Genomic DNA, 15,060 nt, shown 5'->3' with positions numbered 1-15,060 from the left:
ACAGATTCGAAATTCAAATGTAATATTTTTTTATAATTAAGTGTAACAGTATTTATGGCCAGACTAAGTATATCTACACCTGTAACCCCGATAAAGGTTGGACTACGTTAACGCGGGTAATTTCGTGAGAATTAATGACTAACATAGACTACGCATTTAGAATATTAGAAGGTAAAAGACATGTCCACAAATAGTATATGGTCTCAACTGGCTGTTATCATTGTAAAAACAATTAACTAAATGGCTTCGTAAGGTCGCCTCGAACACGTAGTTTCTTTTCTACCCATTTGACAAAATTATGTAGGTTTATAGATAATATCTAGTTTAACGGGGTAAGAGTTAAACATACATGAAAACAAGATATAGAACGAAGACTCCACACCACCTGGACAGTTGGCGATCCTCCACGGTTCGTTTTAAAAGAAACTTTTTGCCTCGTACAACGGAAATTTGGAATCAGCTTCCGCATGCAGTGTTTCCAAAAATTTACGATATGGGGACCTTCAAGAAAAGAGCATACTCCTTTCTCAAAGGCCGGCAACGCACACACCATACCCTTGGTATTGTGGGTGTAACTGGGCGACGTGGAACACTTAACATCAGGTGACCCGTCTGCTCGCTTGCCTGCCCTTTCACATAAAAAAAAAAGACTCAAAGTGATTTTAATATACATTATTTTTACTCAACTACCGACATGTCACCCGTGTACTGCTTAATCTTCAGATTGATCTACCTCTGTGACAAATTTGATTTGAAACTGATAGATGAAGTAAATATGAGGTTGAGCAGATGTCAATAAAAACATAAATTTTATATTCAAATCACGTCGTTTTCTTTTTGTTTCATTTTTGTTGTTTAAAATATACATACATAATATAATTAATACTTTGGTGCATTGCGGACAAAACGTTTTCGTGACGATTTTTCCTTTCGCCAATTAGAACAGCATTTCACATCATTACCAGTCAGGCCTGTTATAAAAGATTAGAAGCACAAATATATAAATAATCAATATGACTTAAGTAACGAGTTGATATTGAGAACTTTGGACGCTTATCTTTCCCGACATCACTACCTGTTACCATTTTTCTTAGCAATTGAGTGACATAAATTTTATGGTACCTTAATTAATGTTTTTTGTTAGTATTTCATATTTGCGTAAACTGATACCTACAGTATAGTTTAATATTTATTGGCAAAAAGTTACCTACTTATAAATGAATCATGAAATTAACCATTCTTGAATATAAATCGAGAATTGAGCAGTTATCATCAGACCTGATAAAAAATATAGTTAAAATGATAGTTTTAATCCTAGGAAAGCAATCTTTGCAAGGAAATCTCCAAGACTATTTATTTTTTCTTTAACTACTGGGGCTAACCGCGAGCTTAAAGCTATTCATAAATTGAAACCCCTTTATCCTTAAAGGGTTACACAGTATATTTCACGCCTGCTTCGCTGATCGATTTTTTCTTTACAAATAGGTAATATGATAAGGCTGGCTCGGCAGGCAGCTAAGCTTTTTGGCAATCCACTAGTTATTTTGATAGTTAGAGCCTGGTAAGAAATATTTGTTTTTGAGTTGTTTTATTGTATTAAATCCCAGTATGAACTCATAAATAATACGCGGAGTACATAGAGAATATCATACAATACGAAAAACAACTTCAACCAATCACAAAAATGATGATGTACACACACACATCTATACATAGATCTACAATTCTATGATAGGTATAATTACTTTACATATAATATTATATTATCTGTGGTGGTGTGGTATTATCATCCATCTTCGTTTAGTGAAGTTTATATAATTACATAAAAATGGTAAAATAAGTTCTTTTTAAAAAGCTCTGTTCTATATATATAAAAACATAAGCAGCGAATAGAACTAAAACGTATGTTACAATAAGCTCTACTCAAATCTTTTGTACCTACTTTGCAAAAACTTCTAGTCCACCCATTGTCACTCGTAGATACGTATGTATAGTATATACCTACTACATACGTATCTTAATAGGCCGTCCTGCATTTTTACCATAGATCAGTAAAGAATTTCTATATCTATTTTATTTTCAAATGAAACAAATACCAATAAAACAAAGTACATGCGTTTAATATCGCCACCCTTAAAATAATAAGTTGATGTGCCCATTGTTCAGATTATTTTATTGATTAAGTGTTTAGTATGCCAAGCGATTACAGTCGAATACACGGATATAAATCAAAGGAAATGCTATAGCGCCTGTATAGGAAGTTAATTAAAGAGCGTAAAACATAATAAATTTTATATAATCCTTATATAATCTTATTGACAATATTTCCTTTTTTTACTGATGTCATATGCTTCTAAATAATAATATTATGTATGGTACGGGTGCTCCTATAGTATAAATCGTTATGATAGTAACTTTATTTAGGTATAATTTTATATCGTCAACTTATATATATTACGTATATAATATAAAACAGTTTGTACCGATAGGTATGCGCTATGGTATGCAGGTTAGATATAAGAATGTATATTTAATGTATTATTTAAGAGATTGTGTCACATCCAGTCAATATGTGTATCAGGAAGTCGCTTATTATTCTGCGAGTGCGTGGTCCGATGACTCGCAGATTTTTTGCGGTTTTTCATTGAGTGATTCTTGCAGCTTCTTTGTAAAACCACGTGGCTACATTGTTATTGCTGTACGGTCGTAGTAACACTGTTATTACAATAAGATAGATAAAAAAAAATTCTAAATTATACAGTTCCCGTGTATTGTAATTAAGTATTATAATCTTATATAGATAGATTGCTTCCTGATAAATTCTTAAATCGAATAAATGGGCAATTTTCAATTTTTAAAAGCTATTATTTTAAAGTCCCTAAATTATTATTCTTTCATTTATTTAGCGGACCACTTAACTATTGGTTCGCCCTTTAGTAAGTGATCACCACCGCCTATGTGCATTTATTTGTAGGGCCGTTGCAACCTCCAGCTCCCCCTACGAAACAGCAGCATTCTACCTTTTCACGTCGATCTTCTGTGGGGGTAGGGCTGATTCCCCAATGCTAGTGCAGGCGAGTTGGACGAATTCCGGCCGAAACGTACTCGATTCATATTTTTGTGTTGCTTGCGGCCTTGCCTATTTTATTCGGTAAAGATTAGATATGTAATAGCTAATTGATGGTATTTTTTACCGATAGAGTCATTTTTTGGGGTTAATTGTTTCATACAAAATTATTAGGTACCTACGATTGATTTAAAAACTTCCATCGAATTAAAATTTGTGTGATTTACTTAGTGTATTATTTAGTCAGATAATTATTAGGTGGGCCATAACAACAACTACAGACCACAACGTATTGAGTGGTATTCAGAAATTATAAGGAAGCAAAACAAATTGTAATTCTTTCCGGTGTTTTAAAAAAATGCACTTACCTACATTAAAAATGCAAAACGACCCACACAGATTAAAAAATTTAAACACCTCGTACATATAGTATTAAGTAATCTGTGATCAAACAATGCACTAACTTCAATACTAATTTTCTAACCCTGAACTAGAATAGTAGCAAAAAGTGCATCTATTGAGCTCAAATTGAGTTGTTTTTCTGCTATGTTTTTACAAATGCACCAAGATTCGAGACAAGGTCTTTAATTTAAGATCGGTTATATAAATGTAAAGGACCGGCTTGCTGTTTTTTATTTATTTATGTTTCAATTAGATTATTAAACTAGGTATTCATTATCACTTAAACAAAACACTCAATTCTATTATTTAAATCGGCATGGTAAAGCAGTGAAAGCGTAATGTAATTACAAATTACTCAAAAAAACTTAAAACAAACAAAACTACTAGTTTAAATACTCAAAAGAATAGTTCAGAGGTTGCCTTTGGATGTGGGCTTTTAAGCTCAATACCCAAAGATGAGTGAAACAAAGTACAATAAAAAATGCGTCATCGCTGATGAACTAAATAGCTATCAGATTTACATACAATATAATTAGTTGCATTAAATACAAAATCGTTTGTATTGAGAACAGCTTGGCTCGATACCGCCAGAAAAGCCGTGGGCGTTAATAGGGATTTCCTATAAATTCATTAAATAATCTTATGGAACGACTCTTACTTAACACAATATAATTAATAGTGCCTACAAGATCTTGCTCTTATCAGCCACAACACATTTACGTCTCATATCAGTCAGTATCATTCTCTTTGTCCAGACATTATGTATTTTTCCATCCCCATTCCGGTCACTAATCCTAAATAGATAATCGTAGCGAACAAAACACAGTATATCGTATAATGACACTATAGCTGGCCATAAATGGGACAACATGGCATTATCATAAAGGAAACGAGCGATGGACTGCGCGCTATAAAAGGACACCGCTCGGCTATTGTTTTCCCGAATCACATGCTGAAGGGGCTGAAACATTGATGAGAGATTAGCATACAACTCACTAATGACTGTCAATCACTTTTAAATAGAACTCTGTGGCCTTGAGCCCCTACGTGCAAACAAAATTTTACTTGAACAGAAATCACTGAAAGTTAAAAGGGACCCACTGAACGGAATAGGCTTGTTACAAATTGGTCAAATATTCATTCACTTAAGGTCAGAGCTTCCTGTAATAGTGCTGAATTTAAACAGCTTTCGGAAAAGTGAAAGTAAATCAAAATTTAAATCAATCATTAAAATTTAGATAAATTTTAGTCACCTGTTTGACGTATGTTACTTTGTAATACCAACTACTAGTTGTAACCCACGGCGTCACTCGTTTGACATTCGGTTAAAAAGAAGCCATATAGGGAACTTTTTTTGCTAATCCAGGCTATAATGTGTCTCAGTACCAAATTCCATACAGATACGATAAGCTGTCTTCACCATAATTACAAAGTTTCGCGTTCATAATATTATAAGGAAGTTTAATTGGTGATTTAATTTTCCAAATAGTTTCAGAGTACTCATTGCAAATAAAAAAATCAAATATGAAACATTTTCTTTTTTTTTAATAAAGCCATAATTATTCTTCTTTTATAATCGATTCAATAGCACAGTCAACAAACGAACTCGTCACTAATAATCGTAATTGAAACAATGAAACAAAAATATCGCTATTTGAATTCACTTCAAGTCAGCGGCATATAAATTATAATTTTAATTATTCCGCGGCGCCCATACAGACGGACGGTATGACACACTACTGTTTATGAACTCAGTGCATTTAGAATGCAGCGCATTTTTTTTCTAATTTGTATGGTTGAAACGATAAAAAGTGATAAATTTTTGAAGAAAATAATTTACACGATGCAGGATTCGAACTCGCGTCGTTTTGCTAAACCGGAGTAACGCCTAGCCTCTCGGCCACCCGTGATTCCGTCTCAGCAATCGAATTTCTTCCACTCTTTCGTCTCATGTGCATAAGGGACTCGCCATTATCGTAATGATACTTACTATTTATGATTTTATACAAATACTATTTAATTCTACTGCATATATTATTATAATCATACTCTGACAACCGGTTACAAATAAATTGTGCTGTTGAAATGCAAATTTGAGTTGACATTAAAGGATTACATAGGAAAATAGCTAATGTACTATTTTAATGTTATTTAACTAAGTTTCTTGTTTCAATATAGATTTTAAGATGATGAAACTTATTATCTTATACAGACAGACATAGACAATATATTTTACCAAAAATAAGTGGTTGACTTTGTGCAAATCACTACATAGTATAAAGCAATTACACAAACTATATGCATAATAACATCTATTAAACTACACCGAATATATCGCGTGCGAAGTCGCGGGCAAAAGGTAAAAAATTATGAATGAATTCTTTTAGAATCGCGACTCGCCACGCAGAGGCGATTAATTGTAGTTTACACTGTTTCTCACAAATTAACGTTATACACATAAATGACTAAAACTTATCTTCCCATCCTAAAAGCATGTTATTTTAAGATTTAACACCCAATTTAATATTGAATTAAATACTTTGTCCATTGAAAATTATTGTAAGCTATTCGAATAGAAGTCACCAATTAAGGACGATAGATGTTCGATTTCTATATTGCATGTAATGGTGTGTATCCTGCTTTCATACGAGCGCAGCCAGTATGTGGTCCACTGTTATTTCATCTGTGGCCACTGCTTTGACGGATTTCGGCCGAAACGCGCGCGTGTGCCGTAGCCGTAACTTGCGACGCTTGCGAAGTCAACTTCGCGCGTAAACTTTTATTGTAATAATCACAGATTAAAAAAATATTACGAACATATTGAAATTCAATAGATGCAAAAAATATTACGCAATATTTCGAAATAGTTGAGTGAATTTTGTGACATTTGTGATTGTGCCAAACATTTAAATTACAAATAAGGTAATAATGTATGTTTTTTTCTTAAATTTGTAAAGGTAATGTTTTCAATGATTCAATAAGTAAAAAAAAAAAACATTATTGAATATTCCTAACTGTAAAATTTAAAAAATATACGCGATAATTTCTGGAGTCTATTTATTAGATAACGTTAAAACTAATTAAAATTTAAAATACAATAGAAATAAAATACGACAAATATTTAATCCTATAATTATTAATAAATAATAGTAATTAGAAAGCTATCAAAGCAAAGTGATATAACCTTGATAAGTTATCTCAAGTTTTGTTTTAGCTTGTTAGATGTAAACCGCGCATTCTGCTACATTTTATAAATACAGACTTAGAAACAAAAGTAAAAAAATGATATAAACAAAAATTGTATTTATGAAAAATTAAATGCATTTATAATGTCAAAACAATTTTCAAATTAAATAAGAACAGAAGCCTTTGGATTTAATTCGCCTTCTCGGTCTAGTAGCTGATAATACAAAGCAGCGTAAAAACAAGTCGCAGATTATAATCCCCAGTGAAGTTAAAAAACGTTTATTTGTTAATTATAATAACAATATTCTTTATTAATTCTGAATGTGTTCAAAAAAAAGGAAGCTATCACACATTAGCCACAAATTGGCATATAAATATTGGACGCACGGGTCCACGTTAAACACAATTTTTTCTTAATTACAATGAATGTTGCCGAAAGTGATCAAATACAAATTTTCCTCGTCACAACACAGTAATTTCGTAAAGGAAAATCGTAAGTAATTGAATGACGGGCTTCATTAAAAATATAATTCATTGCATCAGGTAAATTCGATATTGAGTCACAATTATTTAATAAAAATAGTGTTTTAGTAAAAATATTGCCTACTGAGTACTGACTGGATATTTTTTACAACACCATCTCAGAAATTAAGGAAGCTCAAATTATAAAACTGACAGAAAAAGGGAAAAAAGCTTATTAATTATTTGTATTTATTTTTAATTTAAGCTTCCTGCTAGACCGTGTTTAATAATTTATCAAGTTCCATATTTTTGAGCCCAACAGATTTTTTCTAACTTAATTCAATTTTTTCCTTTTCAGTATCCTTTTTAATTTCCTTTTTAGATTTACATGTAGGATAATTATTCGTATTACGCAAAGCTCTATTTAAATCAGTAACGGTGTTCTGTAAACTGACTTAAATAATGTGTCAATATTGCATTTGCAAGTCTGTTGCATTGCTTCAAAAACATGATTCCCGAGGCGCGTTTGACTTCATTTAAAAAACTTTATCCTTTTCACATTCTTGTATATTATGTTTTCACCTCCCCAAACATTTTATTTTGTACCTAATAAAAATATTAAATATTATTAATAAATTTGACCCCCTCCTTGGTACAGTGGTTAACGCGTGAGCGTAGAACCGAGGGGTCCTGGGTTCGATTACCGGTGGGGACGCACAAAAAAAAAAAAAAAAAGTCTCGGTCTGGCAGGACACAGAAGGCTGATCACCTACTTGTCCATAAAAATAAAAAAAAAATCGATCAGTGAAACAGATGTATATCATCTGCCCCATACCCCAGTAGGGGACACGGGACTTCACTCTCTAATAAAAATAAATTGTCTACACGAAAATTCATAATTTTAAGATAACTGCAATTTACGCACGAAAAATTATTATGCGTCATATTGATTAAATTCAATAAATGTAAATAACCTACATATAGGATACAATGATGTTTTCACCTTGTTTACTGAGATAATATTTGCCTGCCAATGTGAATATAAATCGCTAGTAATATCACCTTTCAGCCCGCAATTTACTTGTCGCGATAGATTGATAGTGGTTGGCTGATAAGATCCATTGTATGAGTCAGTTTTGTAGCTTTACTTTACGCCCAAAAGCCAAACCCGTCAAAATTATGTGATGTCAATTAAAAAGCTCACATTTTCATACTTTAATAAAACGAATAGAGATACCAAAATAGTAGGAATAAATGGCTATAAAGATAGAATCGCAATATTGCAACATGTCGTAAAACTCTCGCTAAAACTTTTTCTCTTATAAGTTCCCGCAACCTTGACTTACGAGTGAAGATCAAAGTTATATCGAACTTTGAAAAATGAACAATCCTATATACACAGGATATTGAAAAAGGATAAATATTGCTTTCGTATTTATAATGTTAGGAGGACTGGAAAACTAGGTATTATTTTGATTAAGACCCAATAAGTTTTTTTTAAACATAAATCTATTTTGTAATCGTCATAATCTCAGTTTTGGTTGTCGTTATCATGTTTTGGTGTACTGTATTGTAAATGATACAATAAGTATTTGTACGTCCCCGATAGGACCACTTTTATAATGGTACTTGAGTAAAATTAGATGTAAATAAAGCACGACTACGGACAAGCGGCGATAGCTATTCAAAATATTTACAAATCAATAACTTCATCGGAGAGCAATTACTTAATTGCCCGCTAAGCTGTGTGTGTGTGTGTGCGTGTTGTGTGTGGGATCAATTTGTTTCATTGATCTTATGTAATTGAGAGAGTAATAAATATAGGAATGATAATTAAAACATAAATGCATACAAATATGTACATTTAATATCACTATTAAGGCTGTAAACATTTTCATAGAGATACGATTAAATCTAATATATAAAATTCTCGTGTCACAGTTTTCGTTGTCATACTCCTCCGAAACGGCTTGACCGATTTTGATGAATTTTTTTGTGCTTATCCGGTATCTATGAGAATCGGCCAACATCTATTTTTCATACCCCTAAATGATAAGAGTAAGGCAGAACAGCGTTTGACGGGTGCAGCTAGTCTAATATATAAAATTCTCGTGTCACAGTTTTCGTTGCCAAACTCCTCCGAAACGGCTGGACCGATTCTTATGAAATTTTGTGTGCATGTTGGGTATGTGTGAGAATCGGCCAACATCTATTTTTCATACGCCTAAAGGATAAGAGTAAGGCAGAACAGTGTTTGCCGGGTCAGCTAGTGTTTTATATAAATCTTACGTGCAATTAGATAGACGGTAGGGTATTTATCACAATGTGTCCTTGAATAAACCGTAACTAATTTATTTTTCGCCTTTCATATCCTTAAAAATCCTTTTATTTCTAAACATATATGGTTTATTTCAAAATGAGATATTTAAGCACAATAGAGATAACTGGCGCCTCCGGCAGCCACCAGATATTATTTTAGATAGCTTTATCGCGTTGTTAACTTTATTATCAGCGCAGTCAGCTGTTTGAAATTTGCTAATATAACATTAATTGAAATATTTCGCAGGAAAGTGTTAGACATAACAATAAAGATAGAGCCTATGGAGCTTACATCGCGATGTATAACACTGCGAGTAATGCATGTACCGTCGTTCCCAAAAACAAACCTCAACTTCACTGTGATTACTTATTTTTTATGACTCGATACAACTGATGGGCGTGATCTGTGATGATAGGAAACTGTTGTATTTTTAAATGATAATAATAGGGTGAATTCATTAAATGAAAAAATACTAGTTCATAAAATAATCTGCTGAAGTCTTAATAATTTTTTTTCATCTATTGTGAAAGGCTTTTGAAGCAAAATTTTATATCGTGAAGTTTAAATAAACTTTACTTATCAGGTCAGATATTAGATGCCAATTTTAATAAATAAAAGGTTTAGCTTCTCCTCAGGCCATCAATCAAAGAAGAATTGTGTGATTGTACTGTTTAGTGTTTCAGAAAAAAGCAATTTATTTTTTGCAAATTAATTGGAGAATTTACCTTTATCGCTCAATTTGGTATTACAATTAACTAAATAGTTCAGTTTACAGCTTACATGCTGTTCACTGCTTGAAATTTTTTGATTTTATCTATACTCAAACTTAGCTATTTTTAGCATTTGATCGTTTACACATTTGGAATATATTATTTTAAATGTCACTAAATCGACGAATTTATTGCAGACGCAGGCACCGATAATGTTCACCAATCGATAGACATTCCATCACGCCCCGCTGCTGTGACAACTTCAAACAACAATGGAAATGCTGTCAACATTCGCTCCCGACTACAACTCGAGCGCTACAGATTACGCGTTTAACGCCACTTTCGGCAACGCCACGTTCGAGAATGCCACGGAAACCATCTCGAGCAGTCGACCGCACAGACATGTGTTTATGTATGTGGTTAAGGTGGCATACGCTTTTGGCATAGTGGGCAACGCAGCGGCGATAGTGGCGCTGAGAATTGGCGAGAAGCGAGTTCGAAATCGGAAACACTTGTTGCTACTTACGTCGCTGGCTGTTAACGACCTTGTTGCGCTGGTAAATAATTTTTAAAAACGTATTTTTACTATTTGTACAAAAGAAAAAAGGAACTTCCATGATATCTTAAGCAAAAGATTGAGCAAAGTTTATGACTTGATTTTATTTGAAATTAAAGTAGGTGAGACCTATGGATGATCAAATAAATTAAAAGGTATTTTCAAATTTTATTCATTCCGCCAATTTATTTCGAAAAGAAAATTCACAAACAACCCTCATTAAGGATGCTACATCCGATTTACTTTGTGCGTTTAGTTAAAAAATTTTTAAATTAGCTTCTTTGAGATACTTCGAAGCCATTCAGTTGAAGCTTATTATAAGATGGAATGGCCGCCTGTTGACATTAGAAAACCCGTTTTTGTCACTGCTAAGCGACGGGAGATAACTGAAATAATTGGCTGCATGGGATGTCCCATGCAATATTAATGAGCGCCAAGATTTTAGCTTAACGAGCCTAATAACTCATGCCTTGTAATCTGGGTGCATCTATGATTATATAAAATTATGAGCTTTAAATCATATATTATTATGATAAATACGATAACCATATAACGTATAGTCGCAGCACCCATCCATTACAATTCACATGGTATTAATACGCGCTTGTGTTTATCGACGACAAAGCCAATAATCTGACTTAGTCCCTGCAATATGTAGGCGATTGTAGCCGCATCGGTGAGTGACGTCCGCAGTTTGCGACCACAAAAACATTGCACTACGGTTTATATCAATTTAAATTATTATTGCATATATTGTACATGCCACCGCAATTATGTGCAGTTTTCGAGTTTATAAGTTCATTCAGAAACCATTAGAAGGAAGAATGATGCAGTAAAGTCATAGATACGGAATGAGATAGGAAACAAAAATATTGGATCTACACGACTACTATGGGAATATCTATTGTTAATTATAATAATATTGTAATATTGTCACCTGGACTTTCTATGTCAATAACCAATTTTGCATAAAGGTGGGCATGCTCAGCGCGCTGTTGGTAGCCGAACAGTTCCCGTCGCTGAGCAAGACGCAATACTACTGCGCCGCGCGGGTCGGCCTGCGCGTGTTCGGTATCGGCAGCGTGTGCATCGCCGTCACCATGGCGCTGGAGCGGTACCTGGCGCTCACCAGGCCCTTCCTGTATCAGAAGGTAAGCTTCCAGTTCTCAAACTGTGAGATAGTTCTTTCTTGCAATTTATATTTTTTAATTTTTTTTTCTTTGTTGAAGGTCTTCTTATGTCAATATATTTCTACAATTCATTCAGCAAATTTTTAGATTTGGTTTTGATCACGATGTATGTTTTCATATAACAATTCTTTATTTTATGTTAATTTGCAATTTAAAATGAATAATCAAAAACAATTGCACTATTCGTATTTATCGAACAAATTATTCATTGTCAATTTGAATACACAATAAAATTATTTAAACATTGCGTTTGCATTTTGCAATTCGCAATCCAACAATAGAGTCCGAGAGCTTTCGAGAGCCATCCAAAACTTCATTATTGTCATTACATTCAGTTCAGTACAGTTCGTAACTGAACCTCTGTGTTTACATGTCTGAGTCTAGACATATAGCTTTATTACAAGTAATTATCATAAATAATCAACTAAAAACAACATAAAGTTTACGAGGCTTGCAATATACAGCAGAGTTGACATGACTCTCAAACACATCCTTGTTACACGGCCATTATTGGCTCGCTCATATCTTGGGTGCAAATGTCAAATTTGACGAGGAATAGTGAACCGATTCACAGCTGGGTACGTCGCTCGATTCACAAACATTTAATATTTGCTGTATTTGGAAAGAGATTGGAAATAGATACCGGTATATACAGCAATGAAGGTTTGCGCTTTTGTTAATTGTCTAAGTATACTTCGTATGTTATATTAATTAAAATGAACTTTATTTACATTGATCCTACATAATATCTATTAGTTCACAATAATTGTTTTGTAATTTGCTTAGTAATGTTCTATCAAATCGGTTAAAGAGTCGGAATCTTGCGATAAGCAACAAAACCTGTACCACAAATTTCTTAACACTCATTACGTCCTGTCGTACATACTACAAATCTTGTGATTTATCTTATTTTTAAAATATCTACACAAGTTTATGGCTCATGTAGCCTAGCTAGAGGGTGGCTAATAGCAATTTTAATTTCCTAATCTTCTATATAACGATATTACTGTTTTGTACTAGTAGTTATTGACTATGCGAATTCGAGCATGATAAATATACCATTGATATTTAAATATTTTATAGCGAGCTTTTTTATTTGAGTTTGATAGACAAGAATCTTGAACTGATTTTATTACACGAAGGTTAAAAAGGACCAAAGCTACCAAAGGACCAAACCCTGTATGGCGTCAAAGGCTTTATTATGCTTACATACCATATATAGCTGGAGCGTAATGTTAACATGACTATAACAAAAATATCGCGTACGAAATTGCACATTGTTTCCACCACTCGTGCCCAAGGTTACTTTTTGACGTCATTCTTTCGTGCTTTATTGCTTACAAAAACATTATACAAGTAGGACATTATTCTAAGCGCACATATTATATTAAATTTTTGGCCCCGTTAACGAACTTGACGCGTCCGCGAAATCCGACTTCCTAAAGATTTATATAATAGTAGTTACCTACGTCGACTAATCATAGATATTTTGTTTTTGCAATATAGTACAAAACAAAACAAATACAAAAAGATGCTATCTCATTCCGTATTGCAAGGTTTAAAGTTAATTCGGTATGTATGAAAACCATACATTCCTAATTTATTTCGAAAATCATAGGAAAAACCAAGAACATTTTTAAATAATATTTTATTCATTATAACATTGATAAGAACCTCGCATATTCCAGGATGAAATGCATGACATCCAAGCTTTTCAACTTTTATGTACATCAATGTATTTAACATAACATATAACTAAACTAAGCAGTCATTAAAGAAATTTACGTAATAAGTGGTTTACCCATTGCTTACCACAAAAATAATAATTTATGTCATAATATGACATCAATGTCCGCTGAATATCCGCCTACTATGGGTGAATGAGTAACAACGTGCTATTTTTTGTAATAATTTTAATATATTCGTGATTTCTTTGAATCTCTATAGGTACGACTATATCTGTAAGATTATCATACACATTCAACAGGTTCAGTTTGCTGTTCACCAACTTTATAAATAGACGCTGTAAAAACCCACCTTTACTTATAACTTTCAACTATGCATTTAAAATGAGCAAAATTTCTTACGATAGCTACATAGTTTCTGTATCGTTTTCCTCTTCACTTGGCAATATTTTCTTCGATTTGGGTCACGGCTGATGTATTGAATTCAGATATCATAGGCGATAGTCGATACCTAAAACACCTCTGAAATACGACGCTTTATTTGTCACGTCCTAAAAGCTTTTCTTTGATCAGGTTGTTTAGATATTTGACGAGACTTATAAACAATAGCCGCGCCCCGCGGTGCTACCCGCGGCGAATATGCAACGACAGCGTCATATGATGCATTTGAATTTTGACATAATGAAAAGTTTTATCCATAGTAGGTATTATTAATTAGTTCGGTAAATCAAAACACCCGTTGAAGCGTGAAACAGAGCAATAAGTACGAGATGTAGGTAACGAGAAAGGCAATCGTTTGCTAATGAATTCAAAATAATATGAATATTGTAACAAGATAATTAGGTATATTCATAAAACTGTAGTGATTTAATATAATTTGTAATTATTAAGGTTTTAAGCTAGACTTTACTTTTTGTTGTAAATATTATTACATTGCGTACTCGCGGTGGCGAAACAAAGAATAATAGACTCATTATTTTTGAATCTGATATCTGGCCCATCCGTTCTGGTTTTGCTAAGGGTCTGGAACCTGTATTAAAGGAAACCGCGGCTTTGAAGCCATCCAAGTTATGACCGTAGCCTGTAGATCATAACGCAATACGACACCATTGAGGTTGTCAGCTGCTGTCAGCTTATTATTTTAAAAGAATGGTTTAATACGGAAGAAGTACACTTCAGACTGATGCAGAGCTTATTAACGATCACAACTTTGGGTAAATTTGAAATATTTTCATTAATCGACTATTTATTTTCATAGGTAACTATTTTTACTAAAATCTAATCCGTCTTAAAATTGTCAGACCAGACCAAATTAAAATCAAAATCGGTTCAATCGAGTCTGTCAGTTTGTACTTTTTTACATACTGTATACGTTACACAATATAATAATATCGAGAACTACGGGATAGTCCGGTCAATTTAGACCAAAAAATGAGGGTGAAGTTACATAAAGTCCCAACAAGCTGAATTTCTGTGAAATTG

The 15,060-nt window shown here is 33.1% G+C and overlaps 1 protein-coding gene across 1 annotated transcript in view; it reads left to right on the top strand.

Annotated features, from left to right (window-relative positions):
- The first annotated feature begins 6,164 nt into the window (after positions 1–6,164).
- The window catches only part of LOC119829083 (prostaglandin E2 receptor EP2 subtype), a 19,557-nt gene continuing 10,661 nt past the window's right edge, over positions 6,165–15,060 (top strand). Inside the window, exons 1-3 of the mRNA XM_038351458.1 lie at positions 6,165–6,391; positions 10,345–10,704; positions 11,678–11,854. Coding sequence (XP_038207386.1) covers positions 10,420–10,704; positions 11,678–11,854 — 462 coding nt within the window. The 5' untranslated portion in view covers positions 6,165–6,391; positions 10,345–10,419. The remainder of the gene's footprint in view (positions 6,392–10,344; positions 10,705–11,677; positions 11,855–15,060) is intronic.

This window comes from Zerene cesonia, chromosome 9 (genome assembly GCF_012273895.1).
Source record: "Zerene cesonia ecotype Mississippi chromosome 9, Zerene_cesonia_1.1, whole genome shotgun sequence".
In the NCBI taxonomy this organism is placed as follows: Eukaryota; Metazoa; Arthropoda; class Insecta; order Lepidoptera; family Pieridae; genus Zerene; species Zerene cesonia.
The sequence above is the reverse complement of the archived record's forward strand: the minus strand, read 5'-3'. Positions and strand labels throughout refer to the sequence as shown.